The 26,128-nt window shown below is 44.4% G+C and overlaps 3 protein-coding genes across 4 annotated transcripts in view; 1 reads left to right on the forward strand and 2 right to left on the reverse strand.

The window, feature by feature from the left end:
* Positions 1-26,128, forward strand: part of LOC109252602 (histone H2B type 1-C/E/F/G/I) — a 110,233-nt gene that overhangs the window by 58,600 nt on the left and 25,505 nt on the right. The window lies entirely within an intron of this gene.
* On the reverse strand, positions 3,405-11,547 carry LOC109252601 (histone H2B type 1-M). Its single transcript, XM_019425186.2, has 2 exons — positions 10,801-11,547; positions 3,405-5,260 (listed from the first exon to the last, which is right to left on the reverse strand). The coding sequence occupies exon 1, from the start codon at positions 11,188-11,190 to the stop codon at positions 10,810-10,812; it is 381 nt and encodes a 126-aa protein (XP_019280731.1). The 5' UTR covers positions 11,191-11,547; the 3' UTR covers positions 3,405-5,260; positions 10,801-10,809.
* LOC109252573 (histone H1.4) lies at positions 12,057-12,823 on the reverse strand. Its single transcript, XM_019425157.2, has one exon. It carries the CDS (start codon positions 12,775-12,777, stop codon positions 12,121-12,123), a length of 657 nt encoding a protein of 218 aa, XP_019280702.1. The 5' UTR covers positions 12,778-12,823; the 3' UTR covers positions 12,057-12,120.

Here is a 26,128-nt window from a genome sequence, read left to right on the forward strand (position 1 = left end):
CTTCATCCCAAATGGTACTAAGGATAGCTGGGTTATACAGGTTTAAGTGAAATTACAGGAATTGATAATCCGTATTTTACAAAAGCTGTTTCAGTAGAAAAATAATTCTCTCTTATGTCTATAATCTTTTCTTTTGAAAAGTCTTTTCTTTTGAAAGTCTATAATCTATTATGAAAACTGAACAGGAACAATTCAAAAAAAGAGAAAATTATGGTTTTGTCTTACTTGTGAACACTTACTTTAAGAAAAGCTCTATTTAAAAAGCAAGAAAATGGAAACGAAGAAGCCATGTTATTTAACAAATAGCATTTTGTGCAGGATTTATTCCAAGAACGGAAGAAAAGTTGAACATCCTAAATCTGCCAGTATAAGATATTACTAGTGTTAAAACTGTATGGTCATCTCCACAGACACTGAGAAAATATTTGCTAGAATATAACACTTTTTTTTTTTTTTGAGTTTGAGAGAGACAGAGACAGCACGAAGTGGGGGAGGGTCAGAAAGCGGAGGGGGGAGGGGGGAGAATCCAAGCAGGTGCACCGAGCCCGATGTGGGGCTCAAGCTCATGAAGCTGTGGGCTCATGACCTGAGCCGAACCCAAGTCGGATGCTTAACCGACTGAGCCACCCAGGCGCCCCAACATTCTTTCATCATAAACATTTTCAGCAAACTAGAACAAGAGGGAGTAGCTACTTATTTTATAAAGAGTAGCTACAGTGAGCATGACATATAATGGTACACTTTTAGAAGAATTTCTAGGAAGTAAAAAGAAAAAAAAACCAAAACAGACAAGAACTCTGTGGCACGATTCCCATTCAACATGGTGCTAAAGGCCTGGCCAGCACTGTGAGACCAGGGGAGGATGATTAAGTATAGATAAAAATTCAGTAAGAAAAAGCTGTTATCTTTATTGTTCGAAAATGATGTCATTTAAGAAATCGGCGAGACTCTACAAACAGATCTGAGAGAGTTCAACAGGGTTAGTGGACACATGATCAGCACACAAAATTCATGACCTTTGTATACATTAGCAATGCCTCGGCTGGAACTGAAATTAATAACCAGACGTTATTCACAACAGTACTTTAGATTCTAAGGATTCTAAGTCCAAGAAAAAAAAATTCGAATCTATATGAATAAACTATAAAATGTCATCGAAGGATGTAAAACAAGATTGACTTTAAAGAGTTAGACCTACACTTCACCGTGTTTATGTTTTGTGATGACACCATGCTAAAATGTTCATAAATTCCAGAATAAACTAAAAATTTAATGTTATGCCACAAAACGTCGCTGGATTTTTGGTAACATTGTAAAATGCACGTTCATGAGCTAAAACATTGAAGATGATTCTAAGAAAGAAAGGAAGAGAAAAGGAAAAATAAAGAATGGTGGGTCTTGATTTAGGGCATGCACTTTAAGAAGGGCTAGGGTCATCTTAGGGATATAGCTTTGATCTGTTAAAAGGATCTTAATGCTTGTCCAAGCTTTTATAAGTCAAGTTAAGAAGGCTCAGAGGAGCCTGGCTAGAGTTTGGTGTAAATTTTACCTGCTGTTACTTGAATTAATTGCATATGGTTGCCAAGAGATGATGTCTTTACTCTAGTGGGTAAGAGCAGGGACCCTGGACCTAAACTGCCTGGGTTAGAATAAGAATCCCCTCTGCCATTTATTAATGGTAGGACATTGGGTAAAAATAATTTTAAGCTTAAGGTGACTCAATATATATGGGGGTAATTAGAATAACAATAGTTCACGTGTGTATTATGAGGAACACCTGAGTTAACATCTGGAAAGTACTTAGAAATGTATCTGGGTGTTTGCAAAAAAAAAAAAATAATAATAATAAAAAATAAACAAAGATAGATGAAAAGGATTGTGTGCTATCTGCTCGCAGTTTCACTGATTTTTGTGGGCCCTAGGGACTTTTGCCTTCCTGGGCCTCTCCCTCCATTAAAATAATAAAATTAATAACGTTATCAAAATTACACAAACGTAAATATATTATTACATACTAGAGCCTTTTGGTCAACTTCACAGTTAATATTTATCTTCTGATTTCAGAGAAAATGACAAAATTTTCATGAGCCATTGAAAGTACTGTGGGGCCTGGGCTCTGTGCCGACCGTGCCTAAAGGATTTAGACCTGCGTGCACACGAATATGAAATTAAAAAGCATGGTTATCCGAGTAGGAAATAAAATCACCCACATACACAGACATAGGCACACGCAGTGCTCACACGAAATCCCCTACAATTACGAGGACGGTAAACAGGGGCTGTGCAAGCCGGGCGTCCTGCGCGGCCACTGCGAGGGTGTCCTCGGCCACTGGGCAGCGAGGCCGGGCCAGCTCAGAAACCGCCGGAGAGGAGGCCGACCAGGGAAGCTGCTGCCCCGCGGCTCGGTCCGCGCACCGCTCGGTGCCGCGCTCTCATCTGCGGACAACCCGCTGGATTGTTGCGAACGTCCAGCGGCCGCGCGGCGAGGGCGGGTCGCCACGGTTTGCGCACCAGAAAGGGACGAAACGGGAAACAGCCTAACCGCGGCGACGCCACCAACCGAGAAAACGAACGACCCCACCGCGGAGCCCGAAAAACGAAACGTGGCGCAGGCGCAACGTGAGGCTCGTTGGGGGCGGGACGCGTGCCGCGGAAACGGCCCAATCAGGGGGTGTCATGGACGGGCGTTGCGGGAAGGCCCACTGAGGGAACCAGCGTGGGGGGGGCGCGGCAGGACAGACCAATGAGAAAGCCGGCGTGTGGGGGCGTCGCAGGACGGGCCAATGAGAGAGCCGACTTGGGGGGCGTGGCTATGAGACTAGCGGTGCGGAGCCGGGGCCTGCCCGGCCAAAGGGTCATTTCCATGCCTGCGTGGACGCGGAGGATGCAGGACAGTCGCTGCGAATTTTTAGGACTTTCCAGTTCCAGTTTAGACCTGAATGTGACGGGTTTGTGTTGCTGTTTGGCGTTCGTAATTCAAGGAAATCCCCTCTTCTGGTTGAAAGCACGGTGTGATTCCCTGGCCCTCCTGCATCAGCATCACCTGGATAATACAACCGGCAAATAACCGGATCCTGCTACAGATCTGGTGAATCAGAAGCTGGGGGCGGGGGGGGGGGGGAGGGCAGTAATCTATGTTTTAAAAATGTTCCAGGTAGTTTTGGTACACGCTGAATTTTGAGACTGCTTCGAAGTATTGTGTTTCCCTTAATTCAGGTGCTGGAAGTGACACCTCAAATGTCAGCTGAGCTAACCCAAGCTGCTTACCTTCAGGATCGTTACCAGAGCCAAAACGGTGCTTAGGCTTTCCCCACTCAGACTTCGATGCCAGAAGATAATGTGAAAAATAAATGTGTGTCTAAAAAGGAGAGATCTCGGGGAACGATTTGGGTCAACAAGGAATGTGGAATTCCATTTCTCCACAAATTTTATTGATCCTAACATCTCATTTACAGACTTTTTGCCCTCCTCATTTAGACTTCTCCAGCAAACATAGTCCATGGTAAATAATGATTCTCTGTAGGCCTGTAACAGCAGTAAATTCTATTTTCATAATTAAAACAACAAATAAAACGAAAATGCTAGAACACTGTTTAGTTTCTTCTTCTTCGCTAAGGCTCTCCTTCTAATGAATCCGTGAACACCAAACCAGGATGGGTTAAATTCGGGCAGAATATGCATACTAATCAATCCTTCTCAGGCAGATCACTTTTCATACTTCATAATTCTATGGCTGATTCACTTTTCAGTTACTGTTTACATTCATTTCTTCTCTGCGTTCATATCTCTCCCCAACTGAAGAAATAAAAAGGGTTTGTTAGGTGCCATTTTGCCATCAGCCTTACTATTTGATGTACAAGAAAGATTGTTTTGTTTTGTTTTGTTTTTTACGTGTGCTTGTATAATGAGTCTCTGCTCCAATATTACCTACACTTTAGTCATTTTTAGCATGAACACATAATGACTCAAACCAGTAAAGAGAAACCTGGACAATAAGATCTTTGTTTCAAATCCTCCAGTTATCCTTCCACAGGTGGAATCAAGCAGTTCAAAGGCTTGCATTTTCTTCTTTTAGTTTCTAACCTGAAGAGAATTGGCCCTTCTGATTTCATTTTAATTCAACGACTAAAGAAATCTAATACTTGTTAACATTGGCTAAGCACTTACAAAATTATTTCAAGACTGATTTAAGAGCTTTGCATGAATTATATTACTTAATCCTAAAATAGCTCTAAGAAGTAGTATACTATTATTTTTGTTGTGTAGATGTGGAAAGTGAGACTCAGGAATGCTGTCTCTCATTCTTTTGAGCCATTGCAACAACTCACCTCTGGCCCCTGTCCCTGTTGTTATATGTGTACTTTAACTCGTTATGATTGCTGTAAATCCTGAGAGCCTACTGTGTGTCTGGAACAGCCTTAGGCATTGGGGAGTCAGCAGCAAAAAGGACTAACTCTGCCCAATGGAGCTTAGAGCCTGGAGAATGGGAAGAGGAAACCAGCAATATGCAAATTCGTGTCAGTTGTGCTAAGGGTAATGAAGAATGAACAGAACAAGTTAAGAGCTGGATTGAAGGACGCCATGTGCATTTGCTGGTCAGAGAGTGTCTCCCAGATGTGGTAACATTGTAATCATCCACTCACCCCCAAACCCAAGAAATGTGGGGCGTATTTGAGGTATGTAAAATGTGCTATTCCCAGCTGAAGGGTCAAACCCATAACAAGGTCTAGCTCTTCATCTCCCTCTTTTCCCTCTGCTTTCTCCAACTATCTTCTTATGTGCCTTCCCCTTGGTCTTCAGGCTCTGGCGCTCCCTTTTGCAGTAGCCATTTGTTTCTTTCATTCTTTTTCTCAGCTCTCACCTTCTTTCTTCTCCCTATTCCTAAAAAATAGCCACCATTTGGCTGTGATACTTTTATTGTTTTGTCTTTATGAAATGCAGCTTAACATTCGCGGTTAAACTTTTAGACAAAATTCGAAAACGTTAGTCCTTCACTTTTCTACAATTCCTGTTCCCTTTCCACGGTAGCGAATTTCATGGTTGTTGAGAGGAAAGGTCAGTCAAGTGCCGCTGTCCATGTAAAGCAAAGGGAGCGTTTTCTTCTATGTAGCGCTGTGTGCCCACGCCACCAAAATGAAGGTGAAGAACTCTGAACTTTCCCCAGCGTGATCTCCACCTCTCCTAAGTCTTCTTTGCTGCCGCCAGGGTGTGGAGGGCAGTGGGAGTATAAGTCAGGGAGGAGACTGCTGAAGTTGTTCATCTGAATAAAGTACAAAAAAATTGCCTTCAATTAGAAATCTCCTTATAACTTTTGGGTCCACAGTTGATCTAAATAAACCCAAACCATTGACAGAACCATCAAAAAAGAAAATAGTTGGAGAATTCAAGTTATGGTCAATCATAGCCATTTAATCAAAACTGTAAACCTATAGGTTTTCTTACGACGATGTGTATGGTGAAGAACCAATTTTATCCAAAGAGAGATGTGGCCTTTGCCCTTTGCTGGGAGGGGATCTCTAGGCTCATGGAATGTCCTGCATGATAAGATGATCTTTGTTTACCTAGAAGCCCTGGGCTGCACAGGACAGGGTAATGATGTCACTTTTGTTGGGGGCTTTGGGTCATGTGGGATGTGGGCTACCTCCAGAGGGCCTGCTGACTAAAGTTCAGCCACGTGGACAGTCAACCATGTTCATATGACAAATCCCCTAGGTTGGCGATGTCTGTGTGTTGTGCCAATATTGTTGTGCGGCAGGGAGACATAAACCCTCCCCCGGCCTCCACTGGGAAAGGACCTACCAGAAGCTCTGAGTTGGGAAGCCTGTGCTCCATGTGCCTTTCACCTTGGCTTATGTGTAATCTGTATCCTTTTGATGTAATAAATAACCCCCAACCTTGGGTATAACAACTTTTAGTGGATTCTGTGGTATAATTCTAGTGAATGATCAAATCTGAGGATGGTTTTGGAGACCCTTCATCTTTGCACTTGGTGTCAGACGTGAAGGGATGCTTGTGGGAGTGTACCTGAACTTTGCACTGTGTCACAATGATATTAGTATTACTAGATTCTGTTTAGTACTCAAATATTGGGATGAACATCTTGTCTTAAGGAGCTTTGTAGTTTCCATGGGAGCCCAAGTCTATTCCCCTGCCAGTGGATTTCCAAAGAGTGGTAAACACTTTTTTAGGTCTTAGTGAGTGATAATAAAAAAAAAAAAAAAAAAAAAAAAATTGAAGAAGTAGCTATAAGTTTCATTGATGGTCTACTAACCTGAGGGCTCCAGAAGTCAAGGACACCCTCACCTCTTTTTGTATTTCCAGTGCCCATGCCTGTGTCTGACTCAAAGATGTTCAATTGACTATCTTGAATGAGCTGATTTATAATAATACTCTGAACTGTCGCCATGCTACAATCTAGTAAGAATTTTGACACATGTCATGGATCTCCTTATAAGCCTTCATGACTAAATTAATCTCTTTAGTTTCTTCTTGTATGTCTTTCTCCTACCTCTTAATCTGTTACCTTACACTTGAAACATTGTAGTTTACTTTTAAGTCTGACTCAATCATCAGTTCAAATTCCACCTCTTAAATCAACTAATTGAGCTTTTACTTCTTGTCCCACTTTAAATTTTATTAATTTTTATTTTTTATATCATTGATTTTTATATCATTAATTTGTTATATTTGCATAGGCCAAAGTATTTTTCAGATTTTGCCTTTTTTTCCCCCCTAAGGAGTTAGAAGTTTATTGAATACACTGACAGGGAGTGATAGGACAGCAGAGAAGAGGCTAGCTCTCTGCTTGGGGTTTTATCTTTTTATTGTATTTGTTTTCCCTTTTAATTTATCTTTTCCAAACCTACTAGTTTTGTTGGATATTCCTACAACCATCATGAAGCAGAGATTTTTTGTACAGATGGCTGTTTACGATTTCTCTGTTGAATTCATTCAATTCATTCAACATTTTCTCTATATACTGGCAACGTGCTGGTTTATTTGACTACAGAGACAACTGTTCGGTCCTTACAATCTCAGGGAGAAGTCCATCAGGACATCATGAGGAGTTTCATTGGCTTTTGTCTTTGTGGATTGTGGTCAATTTTAGTCTAACTCCTGGAATTCTTAACGATCTAAAGGAATTAGGTCTAGATGATTTCTGAGTACTCCTTAAATAACAAATACTTTTTATAATCGAGTAATTAAAGCATTAAAAAATGATGTGAAAATTTCACAATATGTTCACATCCTTACCTGGAAAGGTGAGCTGGAACCCAGTTCCCCTTCTGATTACATGCCACATTTAAAGTGACTTGCTTCTAATTAGTAGAAAGTGGCAGAAGTGACAGCATGTGACATTCAAAACTAGGTCACAGAGACTTCAAGGGTACGTTCTCTGCCTGACTTCTCTTTCTGCAAGAGAAATGCTACCACATTTTGAAGAGATTTACCCTCCTGAGGGTTCCTGGCAGGGAACTGAGCTGTTACTGTGGTTCTCCTGCCAACAGCCAACAGGAACTCGTGCAGGAGGGCAGCCAGCCAACTCTGGTAAGGAATAAGGAATCTTCCAGCTGTGGTCAAGCCCTCAGGGGACTGCAGCCTGTGTGTACATCTCAACTTCAGCCCCACGAGGGACCCTGGGCAGAACCACCCAGCTAAGTCACTTGTGGATTCCTGATCCCCAGAAACAAATTGAGGGAAGAAATGTTCATGGGTTGAGCTGTTGAGTTTTGGGTATCTTGTTACACAGCAGTAGATAATAGAGGAGAGTTACCATAATCTTAATGACAAAATCTGATATGGCTAAACCCAAAAGAGAGTGTGACTCGAGTAGGGAAAAAAAAAACACTCTAAAATATTAAAATGTATGCAGCTGATATTTAAGATAATAATATAACATGACCACGTAAGATTTGGGCTGGGGATGCAAGTATAGATTAACATTAGGAAATCTACATATATTCATTGTGGCAGGATAAAGGACAAAAAGCACATGAGCTCATCAAATGGCAAAAATTCATATATTATTCCTAATAAAAAGACTTAAAATAAATTTAGAAGTAAACTAAGCAACACATACAGATTACACACACACACAGACATACACACACATACACTCACGTGCACACGTGAACAACGAGCAGGGAAACAAATTTTTGTAAGTCATGAACTACCAAAGCCACTGATGAAAAAGAGGAAAAAGACCATGATGACTGAGAGCATACCTATATGGCATCCAGTTTGTGATTTTACCTGATACAATAACATGATAATGTAATTAACATAAATAGTTATTGGAAAGAATATTAATTTTTTTAATTTCCTAATTATAGTATTATATGCACTGAAAAGCAAGACAGTCCATTAAATATCGACTAGAATTACAAAGTTAAGTAATCAGATAGATATAAAGTGCATGTAAATAATTTCTCCATTATCCTCCCCTCCCCCCCAAGTATTTATAACAGTATTTCAGTCTGATGGCACCTGTCAGAACAGGTCAAAGACACAACCTTGTTGTAATCAGCCTTCTATCTCTTGTGAGAGTTTATGGGGCTTAGGTCACAGTGTGATGCAGTGACCCCCCCCCCTTTTTATATCAGTTTTCACTCTGTTTTATTTATTTTTAATTACATGAGTAATCCATTAACTCTAAAACATCCTCAGCCATGATCTTTGAAAGCTCACATCAGCATCATTCTCTCTGGTTGTCCTTCTGGTACCAAGATTAGAGGTATTTCAGACAATTTTGCTACTAATTCCAGATCTCTTGAATTCACTTTTACTTTTCTCTCTCTGGATTTTGGATAATTAAGACCTGCTTACAGAGTTCATGAAAATTCTTCAGCTGGGTCCAATTGGCTATTTAGCCTATCCAGCAAGCTTTTTAAATGTTAATTTTCTTATAATTAATTGTGTATATGTGTGTGTGTGTGTGTGTGTGTGTGTGTGTGTGTGTATATATATATATATGTATCTGGAATTTGTATTTGGTTCTTTTTTTCAAATCTTTGTGGTCATCCTTTGCATTCTCTTAGGCTCTCAGCATATTTCAAATAGTTCTTTTTTCCCCCTTTGTAAATAATAAATTATTTACTTATTTTGAGAGAGAGAGAGAGAGAGGGAGGGAGAAAGAAAACCTCAAGCTAGCTCCACATTCAGCCAGATGGGACTTGATTTCACCAACCCTGGGATCCTGACCTGAGCCCAAATCAAGAGTTGTGCGCTCAACCAACTGAGCCACCCAGGTGTCTCCCCCTTTTTCTTTTAAAAGTTATTAAAGTGAGCCACTTGAAATCTGTATCTGTTAATTTCCTTTTACTCTGTTTATTTCCCTGCTCTTATTCTGGGCCACAGTGTCTTGTTGAATAATGTGCTAATGTCCTGTAGAAAGCCTCTCGTTCCTTTTCTTCCAGGTGTCCTATGTGGGGATTTGTTGAGGCCCACAATGAAGCTCATTCCCCCAGAGAGGATTTGCATTTGCATTACCCAGGTGCTCAGGGGCACAAAGCCAGCTTGGGCTTAATCCCTAAATTAATTCTCATCCTGGGTGTTTGAATCCCTGTGATATTGATGCCAGAAACCAATGGATAGTAGTCCAGATTGGCGGTGGCAGAATCTACCTTGCTCAGCACCAAGGCTCAGGGCACCCTCTTCCTTGCCATCGTCCGTGGCGAGTGTGGGTCTGTGTGCATGTGTGTGTGTCTGTGTGTGTGCTCGTTTCTAGCTCACCTTCTACCCTGAGGATGTGACCCGGCAGGTGCGTCAGCGTCACCAGGAAAGTTTTCTCATCAGGTTTCTTGGCGAATAATAAAGTCTACATTTTCCTCACTCCCCAGCAGCTGAAACCCTTCAGGCCAGCGAAGCTTGTGCAAAAGAAACCGCTGCCTGCCCGAAAGGCTTTCCTTCCCTTCCAACCTCCACTCCGGCCTCACCTCAAGGGTACGCCAGGGAAGCGGCCAGGGTGCTGAGAAGGGGGCCTCGGTCCCGGGGGGAACCATCGCCTCATCACAGTCACACACCTGATGGGACTGAGTAGTGGGCCTCTGTCTCGTGGCCCAGAGGACTTTACAGCTGAATGCTTCCCAAAGACTGTAAGCGAAATAGGACTTCCTAGGACAGAGGCGACAGTAACTGACAGGACTGGAAGGCCTCTCAGAGCCCGGACACGTTTCCTTCCGGTCCCGCTGCGACTTTTGGATACAGTATAGACTCTGCCACCCTCCTCCCCCAGAGAGGCCCCCTCCCTGGCCGGCTGCTCAGAGCAAGCAGATATGGGAGCAGCTGCAAAGCAGGCCGACCAGAAAAGCCCACGTACATTTTCGGGGACGCTCCCACGGCCTTCGGCTGTTTTCAGTATCACCTCCATACATTAAAAAGGAAAAGAAAAAAAAGGTGAGGAGAACAAAGTTTTCAGAGCAGGCTCCTTTGTACTCTGGGTAAGCTCCTTCCTTATCACAACTGCCTGGACAACGTGACGATCAATTTGGAGCCCGGCCCACGGAACCAGGAGCTGTACACTTGCAATGGGGTTTCATTTAAAACTAAGGTCTAGTTTGGTGAAACCGAAGGAATAATGGATATAGAGACTCGTTTATGGTGAGCACGCAATTTATACTGTAGGTGTTACTGACAGAGTAACTTGAAAATATTTTCTACGCAGCCCTAACCAAAACTTGAGTCGTGCTAGATTACCAGATCCTCGAAAACAGCTTCCGTAATGAAAGGGTTACACCTCATTTGTTGAAAACATGCATGGCTCTGAAAAGAGCCTTTGGGGTTGGGGAAGAGAGCGCTTACTTGGCGAGTCTACTTGGAGCTGGTGTACTTGGTGACGGCCTTGGTGCCCTCGGACACGGCGTGCTTGGCCAGCTCCCCGGGCAGCAGCAGGCGCACGGCCGTCTGGATCTCCCGGGACGTGATGGTCGAGCGCTTGTTGTAATGCGCCAGGCGCGACGCCTCGCCCGCGATGCGCTCGAAGATGTCGTTGACGAACGAGTTCATGATGCCCATGGCCTTGGACGAGATGCCGGTGTCGGGGTGCACCTGCTTCAGCACCTTGTACACGTACACCGAGTAGCTCTCCTTGCGGCTGCGCTTGCGCTTCTTGCCGTCCTTCTTCTGCGCCTTGGTCACCGCCTTCTTGGAGCCCTTCTTCGGGGCCGGGGCGGATTTGGTGGGTTCAGGCATTGCGGCGTGAAGTTAACACGCTATAAACTAAGAGCTGGGAAAATAACTCGCGGCACCAAAGCCACGTTTATTTATAGATGCGGTATTCAAATGAGGTTAGTAAGATTTCGTCCGCGATTGGATTAATTTTAGTGTGTCGTCACAAATGCGGATGTAAAAGATACTTGCAGGTCTAGCTTTTCATTGGCTGCTTCCTTACTTTGCTTCGAGCCAATCAGAAGGCTTAGAGTAGGCTGCCTAAAGCTACTATAAATAAGCCTGTTAAAGAACTTGCGCCGTAGATTTCAGTCACTGAAACTTTTCCGGAGAACATCCTCGCTTTCGGTTTAGAGGTGTAGACCACTCCCTGCTGGCTAGTATGGCTTCGGGCTTGGGAGTCTGGGGCCTGCACCAGTCGGTATCTGGCGGTTAGGATGCCCTAGATGCTGGAGCTGTCAGGCTTTAGGCGGGGTAGTACGTGGTCGTTGGCCCGAAGCCCATAGTCCTTCCCAGCTCGCCTCATTGATGAGCAACCTGCTCTATTGCGCCGGGCTGGTCAGGAGGTGAAACACCGTACGTACCTGTACTAGCAAATGCCTGGGAAATACCGCTTCCCAGACTTCTGTTCTCACTTACCCCCTGCCCGTCAGTGTGGGAGTTTACTGCTGACCAGCCTACTCGAGACATAAGCTCGAGTTTGGGGCGTGGATAGGCTTGCGGGACCTTTACTGAAACCCCTGCACGTACAAGTTTTTTGGGGGGTGCACGCAACTAAACCTTGCCAGGAGACGCCTCTCCGTGCTCGAGGGACCGCCCCACCGAGGTGGTGTCCTCCCTCCGGCCACGCCCCCCAAGGAACACAGTGCAACAGCTCTTTCCTTGAGGTCTGTGGGTGGCTCTGAAAAGAGCCTTTGGGTTGTGTTGAGCTTCTAAGCAGTAGGCCAAAGAAACTTATTTCTTCTTAGCTGCCTTCTTTGGCTTGGCTGCCTTGGGCTTGGCGGTCTTTGGCTTGGCCGCCTTGGGTTTCACGGCTTTGGCCTTCGCTGGGCTCTTAGGCGCCTTCTTGGCCTTGGCTGCTTTCGCTTTTTTCGGGCTCTTTGCCTTTTTGGCTCCTGCAGCCGCCGCGGGCTTCTTTGCCTTCTTTGGGGTCTTCTTGGCGCTCTTCTTGGGGGTGCTGGCCCCCGTCGCCTTCTTGGCTTTCTTGGCCGCCCCGGCAGCCTTCTTGGGCTTGGCCGCGCCCGCCTTCTTGGCTTTGGGCTTGGCCTCCCCGGACGCCGCCTTCTTGTTGAGCTTGAACGAGCCCGAGGCGCCGGTGCCCTTGGTCTGCACCAGGGTGCCCTTGCTCACCAGGCTCTTGAGACCCAGCTTGATGCGGCTGTTGTTCTTCTCCACGTCGTAGCCGGCGGCCGCCAGCGCCTTCTTGAGCGCGGCCAGCGACACGCCGCTGCGCTCCTTGGAGGCGGCCACGGCCTTGGTGATGAGCTCGGACACCGGCGGCCCGGACGCCTTGCGCTTGGCGGCGCCTGCGGACTTGCGGGCCTTCTTTTTCACGGGCGTCTTCTCGGCGGGGGCCGGAGCGGCGGGCGCGGCGGGCGCGGTCTCGGACATGTCGAAGGCGGGCGCGGGGAGAGCGACTCGAGCCGGAAGCGGAGGCACTGGCCGGGACTCGGGCCGCGCCGCTGCGCCCTCCCGTTTATATAGGGCGGAGCTGCGCCGTGATTGGTGCGCTGTCCAGCCCGCCTCGCTGGCAGCCGCAGAGTGTCCTCTCGGATCCCGAGTTGTGTTTGTTACACCTCAAAAAATGCCAAAAATATCAAAATTCTCTACATCGAATCGCCCGGTTTTTCTCACAAAATGATCCCTGAAGCCTCAGGCTTCACGCCGGTCTCAAATTATGAAGGAAGCACAAAGCTTTATGCCAGAAACTTACAATATTTCCCGCCGTGCTCTTCAAATTTCAACTCAGAGAAACAAAACTTTCTATTTTCTTCGTAAATTATAAACCGATCTTTAACTGTGGAGTTTTCTGACCTCTCAAATAGGATTCTCCAAGTGGTTAGCTTCTTATATGTCCAAAAACCGTGCCACTGGCACTAAGATTTTTATTACAAATCTGCGCTTAAGTGAGGGAAGTAACACAGGCTCCTCGGAGAGTCCTGCCTATTGAGCCGAGGGCATTTGAGTTCATCAAACTGGTTTAGTTTAATGGCAAACAAATTATTGCCCATTTGGGGTTAGATTTGGGACCCCTGGGACATCAGTCTATGCAGTCATGGTTTTATTTCTGTCGGCTGCATCTGGGTTTTTAAATAATTCTTTAGGATAATTCTTTTCCTTTCTGCTCCCAAGGGTTGGGGGCGGGGCTGTTGTTTCTCTTTTCCCTGGACAACTGCTCCATGAGTTTAGATACCTTGAATTCAGGATTATTTGGGACAGTAAGGGGACCCCAAAACATAGTCAGGGTGGACAGATGCAAAAGGATTAATTTTCAAATAACACAGAGATGAGGTCCATAAAATCATTGGAAGTGGAGGGACACGTTGAGGAATTACAGTGTTGCGAGGTCCTTTGGCACGTTCTTCAGGATTAAACTTTAAGAAACGAGTTAGAGATGAAATTCAAGCGTTGATCGTATGGGGAAATACGTTCGAAGTGTAAATGATAACATATCTACTCCCATTATTAGAGCAACCCAGACCCTGTCATTACTCAATAGCTGATGAATGGCTAGTCCACCTACGAAATATGGCTTCCGTCATGAAGATTATGGCCCTATGCTTCCCAGACGTCCATAAAAAAGAAAACAAGTTACGTGTTGGATTGAATTGCAAGTTCAGATTTGCATCTCAGAGGTGGATCTTTGTGGGGCTATGCAAGTTAAGTCATGGTCCTCTGAAGACATCGTTTGCAAGATCTGTGAAAGATGGGTTTGTTTGGGTAATTGCCCAATCAACAGAGAGTCTGTGTTAGCAATGACCATCCAACTAAAGAAATCATTCCTGGAAAATGGTCTGGCTGGAATTGTCTTTAAAAACTTGCAAGCCATGTACTTGAGAGACAACGTACCATTTTGGCCAGTGCTATAAAGTGATACGACACCATTCTTTGAGTGTAGCTGGTTGTAACACAGCATTGGGCATCACAGTAATTTTTAGTTTTGCTGCCACAAATCTCCCTGCACAACAGACCTTACTACTGAAATCAAAAGAGAATATATATCTTTGATACAACATTAATTACAAGTTTCAGATTAGTGCTACTTAAGTTAATGCTGGTATAAAATCAACGTAAATAATCTGTATTTTTAAAGCCTTAATGTATAAACATTTCAATGTAATTAGTGCATGCTAGTGAAAAATAAATATGCCCTTTGGTATATATTAATATAAAAAGGGAGAGGATAAGGTTCCAAAACAGACCAGTTGGTACTTACTAGGGAAACTGATTTATGGGCATTCAATCCCAGAACAGCATGTTATACTCATTTTCAATGACAAACAATAACTTTTGCAAATGGCTGAAATTTGCACAACCCACTGAAGTTTTCTCTTAAATGTCTGGTTTGAGCCTATGTAATCCTTACACTTCTGACATTGAGGGACTTAATGTCTCCAAATTCTGTGATCTTTCAACTCACCTATGCTTGTCTCCTCTGGTACAGTGTGCTTTCCCTTCAATAAAATGAACTGATGGGTTCAAAGAATACATTGAGCATCTCCCACTATGAAAACAAATGTTTATTTGACACTCTTCTATGATGGCGTAAGAGTAACACCAAAGGCTCTACTTTACTATTGATCTATCAGCTTGGCTGGCCCTATTCCAACTACCGTGTGTGTGTGTGTGTGTGTGTGTGTACTTGTATTTTAAGTTTAGATTCCAAAGTCTTTCTTCAGATGATTCTGAACCAGTAACTCCAGGGACTCTCAGAATATCTAACAAGTCCTAGGTTCCCTCTGATGCCCAGCTAAGTCTGGGAACTACTGTTGTCCCTGGAGGTGACCAACAGGTCAAACCCGTTTTCTGTCATGCGAGGGTTCCTGCAGATTTCTGGACTTGCCTGTGACACGCCAGACGTGACCCCAGGTTGAGAGGGTGTGTTGCAGCAATCCGACCCTGACTCCCTTGGATTCCCACCTGACTGGGCACTCAAGTGGGCTCTGGAAGGTGAGAAAGTGATGGCAAAGCCTCCCATGCTTCATGATTTTCCATCCACATGGGGTGGATAAGCCTTGGTTTCCTGTGGACTCCCAGAAGCCCCTACTGTGGCATCTCTGCTCCTCATCCCGTTTTATCATTCTTTTTTTTTTTAAATTTTTAAAAATGCTTACTTATTTTGAGAGAGAGAGAGCGAGCGTGCGCATGCAGGTGGGGGAGGGGCAGAGAGCGAGAGGGAGACAGAGAATCCCAAGCAGGCTCCGGGCTCTGAGCTGTCAGTGCAGACCCTGCCGTGGGGCTCGAACCCACAGACCTTGAGACCATAGCCTGAGCCGAAGTCGGAAGCCTAAGGGACTGAGCCACCAGGTGCCCCTCTCACTTTATCATTCTCAATAAAAGCTACCCTTTCCACTTACTGGTCATTGTACTCTGTGCTACCTACATTCTTACTTGGTCAATGTAACCATCCCCAGCCTGGGCTGTTGTCCCTATTTTACAAAGGAGCATATGGACTTGCACCGGCTAAGGACTTCTGAGCAGGCTGTTGCTGACAGGTACGTCTAGGTTTCCAGCTCACATCTGTCTGAATTCAAAGTATGTGCTCTTAATGTGTTTTCCAGACTGTAGGTCTGAATAATCACTAGAGGTTGTGAAATCAATTTAGTAGCACAAGCCACGTGTTTCTTTTTCTTTCTTTCTTTCTTTCTTTCTTTCTTTCTTTCTTTCTTTCTCCCTCCCTTCCTCCACCTTTCTTTCTTTCTTTCTTTCTTTCTTTCTTTCTTTCTTTCTTCTTTCTTTCTTTCTTTCTTTCTTTCTTTCTTCTTTCTTTCATTCTTTCTCTCTCTCCCTCCCTTCCTGTTTCTTTCTTTCTTTCTTTCTTTCTTTCTTTCTTTCTTCCTGAACTAGACTAGAATATCCAATACCAGTGCCCAATGCCTGTGGCTTCAGTTATGCACTCAGTTCTTTGACCGTGTGCTGATACCTCCCATGTGAAACGTATTTTTTGCTGTGTGGGATCATAGGCTAGAGTGGGAGGAGTCTTCCTCATGGAATTTCTTGAACTCATGAAGTATTCTCAAGTTTTTAATCTCTAATGAGCTAAAAGAAAAAAAGGGGGGATTTCCTGATACAGACTTTTTTTTAAGCCTCTAAAAAAAACCCAAGTGATGGACAATGGGGAGCATGCTGTGAATGGTGGACACGATAGCAATTGTGGGAAGAGGCACAACAATATGATTTGCAGACAAGTTAAAGGCATAGGAAGCTTGTACTTGGTTCCTTTTACTCCATCGTTCTGGGTTCCAAGCACTTGACTCTGCACTTGGCTATTTTAATGTTGTCATGAGTGCTTTAGTGAAGACAGAGTTTGGGGATGAGGTGCTTTTTGCAGGACAAACGAGTCCTTCCCGAGTTTCCGCACAGGAGGTGTATTACGTACGCAAAGGACGTGGCACCGTGGACTGTGGTCACTGTGTGGATCACCTTTGGAACTCTGTCTGTTGGGACAGACTTCCCCTCTGTGGACTTTTAATAGGTACTCTATCTTAGCTTTCGGTGTAGAACATTTCTGGCAAAATTTTCATAAAAGGACCTATATGTTACCTTACAAATTCTTATTCTTTCTATCTCATTCAACCATGTGTGGATTGCACACCATTCAATCCAAGTGTGGATTGCACACCCTAGATTATTGACTTGCAACATTGTTTGGAACTGTAAAACGTCGGGGAGAACTTTATTATCAACCCATAAGAGAACGTTGAAATGAACTAGGGTACACTTGCAATACGTAAGAATACGAAGCTACAGAAATGGGTAAGAACGATCTCTTGAAAGTAATAAGGAGCAAGTTCTAGGACGTATGGCTAAGTGAAAAAGCCAAGTGCAAAAGAGTATCCATAGTATGAAACCCTCCGTAGGAGAAAGAAGAGGACATAAAAAAACACACCTTCTGCTTATTTGTGCGGAAGATATACAGGAAGGATAAACCAAAAATGAAGGAGATGGGTTATCTATGGCAGTGGGGGAGAGTTAGAAAGGAGTATAAAGAAGGGAGAAAGAGGAACAGAGCGTCAGGGTGAGGAGGGAGTAACGGTTTATTGAATATGTCTGTTGGTGTAACTGATTCTTCCAGCTATAGTAATGTTACATGTACCAGTAAAATAAACTGTTAAAAGCGATAGGGTTGGGGAAGGAACCCAGCACATCTGGCCTTTAAGCATCATTCTCCAATAAAAAGAACCAGGGCTCCTTGGATAAGTGGTTGATTCCACGGAGGGAGCAGGCAAAAGACAGGATGGGCCTGGAACATCTTGTGGTACCAGAAGACAGGGAAATGTTTTCTAAAAGACGGAAACTTTGAAAAAAACATGGCAGCCAGTCTCAAGGAGCTACTAACGGCCAAAGCTGCTGCCATTTGAGCAACAAAATAAAAATCAGTAATGTCGGACTTTTTTAGCTCCCTAGAATAAAATATGTATCCATAAGTACATACATACGTCACGAGAAGGACAACTCTCCCTCGTCACGGATACAATCCACACGTGGATGCTAAAATCGCCAGGTGGAAGTTTAAGGAGCATCAAGGTTTTCAGTCTGAGTGTCTTCCCTAAGACACCTATCAACTACGAAGACAAAGGTAATAAGTTTACAGTGGTTAACCCCAGAAGACATCCCTTAACCAAGTGAGCAAGGTACATGTGACAAGTAATAGGACATATGGACATCACGAACTCCTTGCAGTGAGAAAACACCCGTTTTGGGGATATTTCCTGGCAGAAATGCATAAGCTCACTCCAATGATAAGGAAACATCACACAAATTCAAATCGAGTGGCATTCTTTAAAATAACTCATCAGTAGTCCTCAAAAGTGTGAAGGTCAGGAGAGATGAGGACAGACTAAGGAACTATTATAGACCTGAAAATCCTGAGGAAAAACAACAAGTAAACTCAACGCGGGATCCTGAATAAGACCTTGGAACAGAAAAAGGATACCGGTGGAAAAGTTGGTCAAATTTGAAAAAAAGTCTAAATTTGGTAAATAACATTGTGCCAATGTCCGTTTCCTGTTCTTTTGTTTGCTTGTTTGTTTTGTTTTGTCGCGTTTCCTGTATTGTCGGTGTTCCCGTATTGTCGTTGTACAACGGTTATGTAAGACATTAACATTAGGGGAAGCCAGTTGAGCGCTACAAGGGAATTTTTGCACCAGTTTTGTAACTTCTGTATAATCTAAAATTAGTTCAAAATAAAAAGTTTTCTAAAAAAAGTTTCTCTTCACATCTCACCATGTTGTAACACTTTTCATAGAAAGGGAAAACATCCATGTGACATAGGTTCTCCATAGTGGTGGAAATGTAGATGACTTTTATTCTTGTGTCCAAGCTTTTATGTTTTTTCCAAGTTTTCACCATAGCCATGGATCCATGAATTACTTTATTATTAGCAAACAACATGCTTCCCTTAAAAATATGATAAAGATTTTTTTTTGTTTTGTTGTGTTTTTTTGTACGCTAAATTTCCCAGACACCAGGTAGTACAGGCTGAGACACCATTCTGCTCTTTCTCTGGACTTTCACTGAAATTATTTCTCTGGTTTTTATCTAAGATTTATTATATACATCCATGAACGTTCTGGTTTAGTTTGTCCTGATTTTGAAATGCATATGTGCCAAACCATAGTGTACTTATTCCTCTGTGTCTTGATTATTCCCTCAATAAGAACCACCCTTCTGTATTATTGGCAAGAGAGAGCTCTAGTTGTCGAGTTGCACTGTGTTATATTTCATTTATAAACGTGGCCCAATGTATTTACTATCTAGCTTCCTGTGCCTGGACAGCCTCCTGGTTAGATGATTAAGCAACTTTAATTTTCCAAAAATGTTTGCCGCAATTTTTCCCGACCCACACTCCCTTCTCCACCGTGTCTTGACTCTTGCGCCCTCATCAAATCTAATTCCTGTCCCCTCGAGGCTGAGTGAACTTGTGACAGCTCACACCAAGAGGGTGGGGGGATTGAGGCTGTGTGACTTCCGAGCCCAGGTCGTACGGAGCAACCAGCTTTTGCCTTATTTGCTGGAGCCCTCAGGCTTGCTCTCTGAGCTATCTCAGAAGAATTTTGGTGATTCTGAGGCCACCAGGCTGTGAGGAAACCAACCTCTGTTGGAGACCAAGTTTGGGCACTCTGGTTGGCTGTCTTAATATTTGAACCATCCTACTTCCAGGACCAGAAATATGAGAGGAGGCTCCAGGTTATTCCAACTGACAGTGGTCAAGTCTTTTCATCTGAAGTCCCAAACATAATGGCAGAGATCCAAGCCAGCTCCGTTCTGCTCTATCTAAATTCCTGGTCCAAAGTCTGTGGGCATAACAAAATGGCGGTTGTTTTTAGCAATTAAGTTTTGAGATATTTTGTAACTTGAACAGAAATGATTTCAGTTTATTTTCATGTAACTTATTAGCTGATCAGTGGCCTTAAAAACATTTTGGTCACAGCCTGCATCAAGAAACACGTCTTACAACATTATATTCACCCTGGCCTACCCCTCGTCCTGCGTGTCCTAACTGAAGACAAAACAAAAGTAATAGGTATGTTTTTTTCTGTGCAATTTGCTCTGCTACTGTCTCTTCTTCACTCCCTTCCCCTCCCTCCCCTCCCTTCCCTTTCAGTCCCTTCCCTTCTTTCTCCTCTCTTCTCTATTTAATTTCAACGAAGTTGACTACTTCGTTAATTTCAACGAAGGCAACTAAACTGCTTTTATAAATAATAGGTCTCAATCAGCAGACTGAAGGAAATCTGTGCTAGAGGCTGCAGTTTAAGAGGTGATCTCAAACTCATTTTCATACCTTACAGAGTGTGCGTGTATTTCTATATCTATCTTACATATTTACATCGGTATATATATGTACCTACATGTATTTTAAGTTCTGAACTCAGTCAAGTTGTTCTACGTTGGCCCGAGGCTAAATAAATCAGTGAAATAAAGATAAAAAATATGGCAAGAGAAAATCTAAGAAATCTAAACTTAATTTGGATGTTGAAGCACATTGAGTCTCCACGAATGCATCTTGTTTCAAGATGAGAGCCTGAGAGAGGTCAGGGACTTGTCCTCTGGGTTACCAGCAAGGAGATCCTCTGGAATCTGGATGCAGGAAGGATCCTTGAAAAAGGTGGAGGTGGAGAGCGTTTCGGATCTGGGGGTGAGGTGAAGGATTGGGGTGTCTTTTCTTGGACTGGAAGTGCATAAAAGTATAAAGCATAAGTGTCTACATATATACTCTGAAGAGTCAAAACACAGATCCCTTAATCCTGGCAAAAATCCCAACAAATACCGTCTTCTGTCTGGAAAGAGAGTGCCTAGAGAAACAATGACTTCAGAGATATTAACTACCTCTTCATTAACCTTAACATTGAACTCATAATCATTGTCTAACTCAGTATCTTCGGCATCCATTTCTTCAAAGATGTCGCCGGTGTCTTTAGAAGAGATGGTTCAATGAATAAGAATAGGTTGCATCTGGCCTTCTTGCATATCTCTACTCTGTTCTTCACTTTCCCTCTTTATCCATCATAATTCCGATTATTATTTCCTCATTTTCCCTTTACTTTTCCTCTTCACTCCCCCTGCATTATATGCATTTGCTGGTTTGTAAATGTAAGATCTATATATTTACACAGGTTGTTCATTCATACATGGTGGCAGTTTGGCATAATGGCAGACTCTTTTATAGTTATCTACTGCTACATAACAAATTTTCCCAACCTTTAATGGCTTAAAATAATAACAAGGATTTACTATCTCACACAGTTTCCATGGGTCAGAAATTTGGGGATGACTTTACTGGGTAGTTTTTTTTAAGTTTATTTATTGTGACAGAGAGAGAGAAGGGGAGCAGCAGAGAGAGAGGGGGAGAGAAAGAATCCCAAGAAGGCTCCGTACTGTCAGGGCAGAGCCCAACGCAAGGCTTGAATTCACGAACCGTGACATGATGACCTGAGCCGAAGTTGAGAGTTGGACGCTCAACTGACTGAGCCACCCAGGCACCGCTTAACTGGGTAGTTTTGACTTGAGATATCTGATGAGACTGGAGTCAAGATATTAACTGGAAGTGGAGTCATCTGAAGACTTGACTGGGGCTGGAAGACCCAATTCCCAGATGGCTCTCATGGCTGCCAAGTCAGTGCTGGCTATTGGGCAGAAGGCCTCAGTTCTTTGGCCTCGCCGTAGGTCTGCTCCAGGACTCCCTACGTGGCACCTAACTTCCTCAAAAGTGAGTGATCCAAGAGAGCAAAACTGAAGTCACAGTACCTTTTATGACCTAATTCCAGAAGCCACGGTATTATATTACTTACATAGGTCAGTGTATCCAGTTTGGGGAGGGAATGATCCAAGCGTGTGTGTGCATACTGGAAGGTGAGATTACCAGGGCCATCTTGGAATCTGGCTGTCACAGTTCTGAAGGCAGATGACTCCATTTCAAATTCAAATCCTGTCACTTACTAGATTTATGAGTTTAAGAAATTTTCTAACCTCTATTTCTCAGTTGTCTCATGTTCAAAATTTGGATGACAATAGTATATGGTAGATCGTATTACTACTCCCAAATTTTTGCTGCATATTTGGGAGGATTACACATCCCTGCCCATCAATATGGATTTACAATATGCCTCCCCATATGAAGAGTACATTTCTCCTCCACATCAACATAAGTCATTGCCACAGGAGTGGCTTTGGTTGGTAAAATATTATAAGAGACGTGTGCCCACTTCCCAGAAAAATCATTAACAGCAATAAGATCCCTTTACGTCGCATTCAGCCTGGGTCCCTCCATGAAGAAAACATGGAACAGAGCCATGGCAGATCCACTAAGAAATACAGTGTGAGTCGGAAATAACCTTTGCTATTGCTATGAACTAAGATTCGGGGGTTGTTTGTTGTCTAATCTGGCAAAAATCTCATAGATACAACTATTATCTACTTTGTAGGAGTGTTGCTAAGATCAGATGAGGTCATTTTTTTGAAGCGATTTAACAGTCTAAGGCCATATGCACCCTGAATGCACCTGATCTCATCTGAAGTGATTTCACAATGTTTGACACATAGTAAGTGACCATATATGTTACTTTTTAAAAAAATTCTTTTATGTTTTATTTTTTATTTTTGAGAGAGAAAGAGGGACAGTGTGATCGGGGGAGGGGCAGAGAGAGAGGGAGGGACAGAATCTGAAGCCGGCTCCCGGCTCCGAGCTGTCAGCACAGAGCCTGACGTGGGGTTCGAACTCATGAACGGTGAGATCATGACCTGAGCCGACTGAGCTCAACTGACTGAGCCACCCAGGCGCCCTGATATATGTTACTTTTTAATCCTAAAGTCACATGAACTGAGTTTATAAGCCATACCGTTAATTAATGTATAATGAGATACACTTGATATTAAATAAAGTATCAGATGTGTGCTTAATTTCTGGTCAGGAGATCAAGGTACAGATTAGAGGATATATTTTGAGCTGGACTTCCAGCAGCGTGAGGACCCGGGCGGATATTTAGGACTAGAAAACGCTGTAAACCCTGCTCTGCACGTTAGTTGTTCAAGGAAGATCAGTGTTCCTCAGCTGTGTTTGGACCCACTGTTTCCCAGTGGATGAGTATAGTCCGGTTAAAAAAGAGAAGGCACTCTAGGGATTTCATACAGATGGAATTTAATTGAGATAATTACATAAACGGGTGATGAAAGAGTTGAGAAACCAAAAGAGGGGTGGGGAGTAACCAAACGATATGCGGCAGCAGGAAGTTGTGTGTCTCCCAGGGCTCCTGGGACAAAGGGAGGAAGAGGTGTTAACTCCTATTAACTAGGAGCTGGGGCTGGAACCCCCCAGTGTGGCTGGAACAGCACAGGCTGGTAAGGCAGGAGCTCAGACCACAAAGTGAAGGCCCTCTGATGAGACAGAGCCATAGAGGACCAACTGGGGAGACCCTAGGAAGTGAAGAGGGAAGGGAGAAGTGCCCGGTCTCACCAACATGGCCTACCAGCGTCTCCATTGGTCAAAACTACTGGAAACCAGAGAGCGAGGGAGCCTGGGAAATGTAGTTTCCAGGGACATTCAGAAATGTAACTGCTTGGGCAATTTTTGACGCCTGAGCACATGACCCAACCTGCACCCAACCAGGCCTGTGTGTGTGAGAACTCAGAGATACTCTTCCATTTCTAAAGATACTGGATCAAGAAGACAGTTTCACCTTGTTTTAAACGGGTCGTGATATATTCCGTGTGGTGGGCATCCTCTAAGGTGACCCTGTGCCTCTGAGGGTTCACACCCTCGGGTTATCCGTTTTCTGTGACTGTGCGCTGCGCTTGGGGACTTGCTAGGAACAAGTAGAATGGATCAGAAGCGATGGCGGGTCCCTTTTCACATTAAGCTCCCAAAAGTTGTGGCCCCTGTCTGGGGCCCTCACTTGTGCCCTCTCTCATGCTCACTCCCTCAGAAGAAAGTCAAGCTGTAAGCTGTCCGGTTGGAAGGCCCACAAGACAAGAAACAACCAACGAGGACTTGAGCCCCCGAGTCTAACAGTCCTCGAGGGTCTGAATCCTGCCAACAGCCATGTACACGGGTTTGTGAGTGGATTGATCCCACACTGGGCCTTCGCTACACACTAGGCCCCACTACAGCCATCGCTGTAGACCCACCACATCTTCAAAGCAGCCTGCGAGACAGCCAGAGGGCCCGGCACGGCCAAGTTCCGGTCCTGAAGTGGCCAAGTTTGGGGATAATTGGTGACGTGGTCATAGAGAATGGATACACCAAGAGATGAACCAAGCTCATAGATAAGGGGAAAAGAAAGGAGGAGGGGGCATTGTTTTCAGTGTCTACTATGCGCCCAGTACATTATCTCCACTTAACCTTGACATCCATCCCCCGAGGCAGGTGATAGGACTGGTTCCATTTTCCAGACAAGGAAAAACTGAGGATAAAAAGGGGAAATGGTTTGCTCTCGGTCACATAGTGTTGCAAAGGAGGGGCTGACGTATGGCCAAACCTGTGTCTTTACTTCCATTATCCCACAGGGTCCCAGAAATCACAGTGTCCAGCCTTCACGGCTGCTGTCGGTCTCCTTTGGGTTGGGCACAAAGAAAAAGAACAAATTGTTCAATATCAGGTATCTTCTTGCTTCCTTAAAGTTGAACGTCTCTCTCAGAAGTTCTCTCTCTCAGAATGACAAGAATCACCAAAAAGTAACAAATGAGTAGGGCCTCATTTCTGGTGTTCCTTGGTTAAAGACTAAGCTACAAGAGGCCATTACAAGATGGGAGTGGCAACCAAGTCAACTCAAACGGACCTCCAAAGCGACAGGCGGTTCACAACTCCTTGGGCCAGTAGACCCCGGGTGTCAGCGCGTAACGAAAAATGACGACACGGGCAAGTTCCCTATGTCTCTGTGTCCCTAGGTCTCTGGGATCATAAGAGCACCTACCTCATAAACTCCTTATGAAGATAAAAGAAGGTAGTGCTCGGCACGCAGTGAATATTATAATCTACTTCCTGAAATGAGGCAGGGACTACATCCGTCACAATCTAACGCTAATTTGGAGAGCGGTGAATTTGGGTAGAAGGGCAATTTGTCCGATTCTGAGGCCCAGCTTCTGAGCTACAGGTGAGATCCCGGCAGCGAGGTTCCTGATGATGGAGCCAGAGTACCGCTGTGCACCTGCTGTTCCGCCACAGGGACGCGGGCGCCCGAAGCCGAGCTGAGCCTGGGTCCCCCTGGAGCATCCATGGATCACGGTGGTGGCGGGTCTCCATGTAGTTCAACACCGACCACCTAGTGTGAAAACAAGAAGTTACTTTCATGGGTTTTTGTGAATTTTTTTAGTTTAATTAAAAAATCTTTTAAGTGTATTTACTTATTTTGAGAGAGACAGAGCTGTGTGAGCAGGGGAAGGGCAGAGAGAGAGAGAGAGAGAGAGAGAGAGAGAGAGGTCCCAGGCAGGCTCAGAGCCTGACGTGGGGCTTGAACTCGCAAAACCGTGAGATCATGACCTGAGCCGAAACCGAGAGTCAGACGCTTAACTGACTGAGCCATCCAGCTTCCCCCACAAGGATGCTTTCAAAAAGTGTTTCTTGAAAGATAGTTGATGGTACGTGGAGAGGAAAGAGATTGCGGGCAGAGGAGGGACGGTAGAAAGGGGACCTACAGGAGATAAATGGGAAATTATAGAAACAGCAATTGGTTTCTAGCTTTCATGAAGGACATTGGAGAAGACAGACACAAGGCGATTTCCATCTTGATCAAAAAGTTAGATCTAGGCCCTTAATGGAAGCTCCTTTCCACTCCTTTCCACTGACTTCAACCTCTAGAGGTCATGCGACTCCGACCAGGCCTTCCTATTTGGGGCCTCCGGTGGTCTTGGCTGTGGCCCCTGGAACTAGGTGGGGGGGCAGAAGTCTGCCAGGGCACTGACTGTTCTCATGCAACACTCAGGGCTCATCTCCGGGGAAGGAGGGGAGCATCCCTGGTGCCCAGAGGGGCGTTGCTCCCCAAGGGCACCCACTGCCTGTGCTGTTCCCTCAGTAGAAAAAACACGAAAGCAGACTTGAATAGGGAGAAGAAACATTTTCTGTGTGGGCGTCAGCTGCGAACGCCAGGCTCCCAGCACTTGGGAACATTGGCTGATCTTCCCACGGGGAAAGAAGCAGCCATTGTTCTCAGTTTATCACCAGGCAACCCCGAGGAAGTCCCTGGGGTCACTGCTTAAACAGCCCTGCTGTGCCCTAGTGGTGCCTTGCTCGGGCATTAGGAGCCCGCTG

This window comes from Panthera pardus, unplaced genomic scaffold, assembly GCF_024362965.1.
Source record: "Panthera pardus isolate Hobbes unplaced genomic scaffold, ASM2436296v1 HiC_scaffold_17, whole genome shotgun sequence".
Lineage (NCBI taxonomy): Eukaryota > Metazoa > Chordata > Mammalia > Carnivora > Felidae > Panthera > Panthera pardus.